General features: G+C 45.1%; 1 protein-coding gene across 1 annotated transcript; it reads right to left on the bottom strand.

The window, feature by feature from the left end:
* Positions 1–3,334: 3,334 nt before the first annotated feature.
* LOC120415863 (uncharacterized) lies at positions 3,335–5,380 on the bottom strand. Its single transcript, XM_039577501.1, has one exon. It carries the CDS (start codon positions 5,378–5,380, stop codon positions 3,335–3,337), a length of 2,046 nt encoding a protein of 681 aa, XP_039433435.1.
* Positions 5,381–5,681: the final 301 nt, after the last annotated feature.

Here is a 5,681-nt window from a genome sequence, read left to right as displayed (position 1 = left end):
GGATAATTCCCAGTAAGCCGAACTCGTTAATCCACGTGTACATGTGTGGGTTGTTTAATACAGTGTGTATTTTTCACTTTCGAGCATGGTTTCGCCGAAAATTTCGGGTGAAAAAAGATGGTGATTAAATTGAACTGCTGTAATGCAATGCACAAATTGAGCGGCGTGCAAAAGTTCATACAATGAATGTACCACATAATCGGGACTGCAGGGTTTCTTAATTAAAAAATTATTTGATGTTTAATTATTTCAAAATTTAAAAAAACTGAATCACTGCCTTATTTAATCCGCCAACCATTTGCAGCCGTCCGTTTTGTGCAGATAACAATACTGAAAAGGTCGCATTACAGTGTTGATTGCGGTTAATGATAAAAAGTGGTTCCAGTGGTGGTAATGGATCAGAGAATGAGTTGATCTTTAGTATTGTGCAATTTTGGATAGTGAAGCCGTTTGGGAATTGGACAGTAAAATCATTCATTTTTGTCAGTAAAGTTCAATTCTCATAATATAGGATTTGGTCACTCTAGAAAGGAGTAAGAGAATGTATTGAGAGACTCATTTTTTACCTCTCCCGTGTTCAGAATAACTAAAGGAACTCTGGAAAATTCATTCACGTTTTTGTCTATTCACGTATTCCATTATAACCAGTTTTTCATCCTTTTTGAAAAAAAGTAGAATCCTTATCTCAATATCGTCAGCCGGAGATACATTGATTTGGGTGGGGGTAAGATTGAGCCATAAAAATCTGCATACATTTTTATGGCCCACCCCTTGATCCAATGCCACTCCTGCTGACGGTTTATACAGCATGATGAAATGTCTTCTAAAACTTGCTCGACATGATTCCATAACATTTGTATTCAAATTTATTACAATGTGAGTTTTGTTTTGAAAAGGTTGTTCGTCGTTGATCGTGGCCGTTCATGGTCACCCGCGACAGACACGGACGACGGAACAAAGAGAAACACAAAAAGTATTTTGTTCAAAACATTGTGATAACTCGTGTTTCTATATCATTTTTTTGTAATTGTCTGCTCTACAACTTTGTGGAACATAATTACTAGGGTGTTTCATCCAAACAAAAAAGTTCTCAAAATCAGGCAAACCGAGGTTGCCCTAGTAGAGGATACCCATAGGGACTCTCATGCAAAATTTCAGCCCATTTGGTTGAGAATTGGCCTGTCCCCAGCGGTTCAAAGTTTACATGTAAATTACTATGGGATTTTTATGCTTTTCGTTCAATCGTTCCTACAGATTTGGGGACAACATGGATTCACTCGGAATAAAGACAGGTGTGTAGGGGATGGTCCAATGAACACATTCCAGAAGGAATTAGCGTTGTCCATTCTGTCCCCAAGGTGCGCATTGGATCGACGTCCGGTGTCTCCAAAACCAACGATTCAACCTTCAAAAAGCATCGCATTTCCTTAGTATGCTATGACGGCTAGGTGAAAACCACGACGCCCCATATCAGACGGTGAACACGTGGCAGAGCATATACTAAAGTTTTTTTCTCAGAAACATTCTTTAAAGTAATAAAATTATAATTAATGATGTTCCTGTCAGGATTTCAACTCTATTAAATAACGTAGTATGATGATTTTGTAAAAATAATGCAATCGATGCCTCTCCACGTGTTCACCGTCTGATATGGGGCGTCGTTGTTTTCACCTAGCCGTCATAGCATACTAAGGAAATGCGATGCTTTTTGAAGGTTAAATCGTTGGTTTTGGAGACACCGGACGTCGATCCAATGCGCACCTTGGGGACAGAATGGACAACGCTAATTCCTTCTGGAATGTGTTCATTGGACCATCCCCTACACACCTGTCTTTATTCCGAGTGAATCCATGTTGTCCCCAGACCTGTAGGAACGATTGAACAAAAAACACAAAAATTCCATAGGAATTTCCATGTAAATTTCAACTCGCTGGGGACAGGCCAATTCTCAACCAAATCGGCTGATATTTGGCATGAGAGTCCCTATGGGTTTCCTCTACAAGAGAAACATCTGTTTGCCGTAATCTGAGAAATTTTCGTTCGGCTGAAACACCCTAATAATTACACTCTAAAAAATAACCCTGCAAAGTTAGAAAAAAAACGAAATTTTAAAATGAAAATTTTTATTTTCAATGAAAAATGACCCTTCTGGTCAATGTAGGTTCGAAAAGTACATTAAATTTCCCATAAAATGACATGTTCCAAATTTTTTTACAGCCGAGTAACGAAAAATGGGAGAATTTAAAAAAAAAATTGATGTTTTTTTCGATGAAAAATACGTTTTTTCGGAATTCTAAGTACGCCATCAAATCGGGCGTCTAGTTTTACATACAAGTCCCTTTGACACCAAATTTCTATCTCATCATTGTTTCAGGCTGCAAATTATTGAAAAACACCACCTTTTTACGCATGTTAAAAAATGAAAGGTGCCGTACCGCCCCTTCGTCACGAGATATCAAAAAATCGACCTCGGATTCGCGATCAGGGACAAAAGTTACCCCTTTGAACAAAGTTTCACGTAAATCGAAGAGGGGTCGGGGCAACTTTTCCCGATTTCGTGTGAGTTGGTAGAGAGTTGCCCAATTTTGTTTTGTTTAGATTTGTTTTGTTTGGAGCAGCGATGGAATAATCATCATCAAAAGAAAATCATTGGATGTTCATCAAGAGAAAAAATCCATAGGGAGCATGCTCTCCTCTCTCTCGCGCACGAAAGATCGGTAAAAAGAATCTAAAAAAATCATCATCTTGATTATTCGGCGGAACATCTTTTTCACAACTAAACTTGCAAGTGTAACGTTACACGACGAAAATTTACCTGTCACATTTTGTAGATGAGCAATGCATGTAAACAAAGTGAAAAAAATATTTTTAAGTGGTGCTGACAAGGAAATTCATAAAAAATCATCAGCAGATTGATTTTTTGAGAGAAATTCGGGAGCGATTTGCTTTTGCGTGATTTGCCTCCTCTCTCTTTCGCGGGTGAAAAAAGTTCGCAAGCGAAAATGATTGTTTTGCGATTATTCCATCCCTGGTTTGGAGGGAAAAGCGCGTTTGAGTGGATCGTCTACCGATGGGCCCTTCTCAAATAGGCACACCTCTTTTTTACTGTCAACAGATTTACAGTCCAAATGACAAAAAGGCTTTCTATTTTATTTACAATTTATACTGAAACTGTTCCGGATCGAGCCCTTCGAAAATTGTGGACTGTTGGGGGTGTCTTCTGCTCGTCCAGAGCACACGCGGGTCAACGACCTCTCTTCAAAACACGACCGAAAAAGAAACAATTTGTAGCGCGCACAGAACTTTATTTCGCGACGATCGGGGGGAGTACAAATCACGCGGGGGGGTTCCACGAACCGAGCCAGTTGGGTGATGGCACTGGAACTTTCCCCGATACTATCCATCCAAACAAAGTCTCCTGCAGCGTCGGACCGTCCTCGACGATCTTATGACGACCAGCCGCCAGCAAATCGAAAAAGAACTCAGCACCGATGATCATGTCAATGGGACCAGGTTTCCCAAAGTGCGGATCAGCGAAAATGATGTCACAGGGGAGCATCATCTGGCTGACGTCAACCGGTGTGACGGGCAGATCACTGGCGATCTTTTCCAACACGTGGAACCGCATTTCCTTCGCGAACATCGAGATCGTAGCCAGCCGTGGCTGGACCTTCGCGCGTACGGCCTCCAGCGACAACGCTGAGCCGTTTCCGATGCCCTGTACCCTCAGTACATCTGGTGATGTCCGGAACTTCAGCTTCTTCGAAAAGTTGCTAGACATGTAGCAGAACTCGGAACACGAGTCTAACAGTGTTCGAGCGAGCGAGAAGTTTCCGAACTGGTCTTCGACGCGAACTACAGCCGTGGACATGAGGACTCGGCGGAAAAGTGTGGGTGCATTTTGTGCGGGGAGGGATGCCGCATTGAGGGTGCTGGTATTACGAAAGTCTGTGGGTGGTGGTGGGTGAGTGTTTCGAGAAGTGGATTGGATCACGGAGTAGAAACTTGTGGTTGGTTGGGTGGAAATGTTCTGTGTCTGGTCTTGCTGTCTCGTGGGTTGTTGTTGTTGTCCAGCTTCGTGGGATACTCCTTGCGTATTAGGAACGGAGGATCTTTCTTGTCGAGCGCCAGCAGGGGCCGGCGTGTCGTAGTGCAGCAACGTGTGATGTCTTCCGCCGCAGCGGGAACAGGAACCACGAGAACATCCGTCAGCGTAGTGACCAGCAGTCAAGCAGTTTCGGCACAGTCGCCGTCGATTAACTTCTTCCACTCGTTGGGACACAGACATGTTCCTCAGCTTGCTGCAATTGAACGGCATGTGAAATGCCTCTTCACAAAACAGGCAGCGTCGTAGTGACTGCGAGGACGTGTGAGTGGTCGAGACTCTCGAGCGGTTATGTCGTCCGTCTCCTTCGCTGGGCCGGTTGGCCTTGATCGATTGCAGCACCGTACACTGGCCACGCAGAAACTCGATCAGAACGTCGTACTTCGGCACAGCTTTCGAGTTGTGGTGCGATTCCCACAGTCGCAGCGTGGCATGATCCAAACGCGCGCAGAGCATGTGGACCAGGATTGTTGACCAGGCTTCCGTTCCTTCACCGAGCTTCTTCAGCATCTGTAGGTTCGTCTCGAACTCGCTGATCAAGTGAGACAGACCGTCACAGCTCTCCTTCCGCAGCGGCTCGATGTCGAAGAGCGCGTCCAGGTACGCCTTCACGATGAGCTTGTGGTTGTCGTACTTTTTCTCCAGTGCTTTCCAAGCAACGTCGTAGCCTTCTGCAGAGAAATCTACCGACAGAATCTCCAGCTGTGCTTCTCCTTGCAGAGCGGACCTCAAGTAGGTGAACTTGTCGATGTCCGGCAGCTGCACGTTGGAGTGGATGAGGCTCTTGTACGTATCGCGAAACGGAATCCAGTCCTTCAGCTCGCCGCTGAAGTTGGGCAGCTTAATGTCCGGCAACTTAATGCGCGAAATCGACCGATCGAAGCAGGTTTCGTTCAGGTCAGCACCAGGAGTGGGCTCAACCTTGATCGGACGCAGCGCGACCAGCTTCGCCTTTACCACGAAGTACCTCTCCTCGACGTCACGAAGAGCCTTGTTGTACTCCATCTCACGCTGAACCACCAGATCAGCCAACCGATTCTTCCGAGCCTCCTTTGACTCTCCAACAACTTGATCTTCATCCTCGTCGTCGATCATGGCTTCGATCTTGCGGCGCACCTTGTAGAACTTCCGCATGGCCTCCTCCAGGGTGTCCAGCCGAATCGAGATCTGGTTCTCGTGCTCAGCCTTCTTGTACGCCTCAACAAATGCTCCTACGCCGTTGATCGAAAGGATTAACTGCCGCTCCTGCTTCAGCAAATCCTTCAACTCGTCCATCCTTCACTGCCTTCACTCACCGTTGACTGCCAAAAATCTGGAACACTGCAACCGCGAACACCGAAACGATCGACTCCACGTTCTACGCGACCCGATTGACAGTGGGGAGAGACAGCCAAGGTGGAGAACCAGCAGTGGACAGACCGACAGATACCAGAACAATCCAAAAAATCAGGGCTTGCGCAGGAATAACCCAAACCACAACCCCAGAAATAAACGCAAACGCGTAAAAATCCAAACTTCTTTATTAAAAACGCTCGAAGTGGTACACACATGTAACCATTCACTCAAACCCAAATCG

This window comes from Culex pipiens, chromosome 1 (assembly GCF_016801865.2).
Source record: "Culex pipiens pallens isolate TS chromosome 1, TS_CPP_V2, whole genome shotgun sequence".
Taxonomy (NCBI): domain Eukaryota; kingdom Metazoa; phylum Arthropoda; class Insecta; order Diptera; family Culicidae; genus Culex; species Culex pipiens.
This window is presented reverse-complemented; position numbering and strand designations above follow the sequence as displayed.

Bases quoted from the DNA above. Each gene is read 5' to 3' on its own strand.
- LOC120415863 (XM_039577501.1), bottom strand. From the start codon at position 5,380: ATGGACGAGTTGAAGGATTTGCTGAAGCAGGAGCGGCAGTTAATCCTT.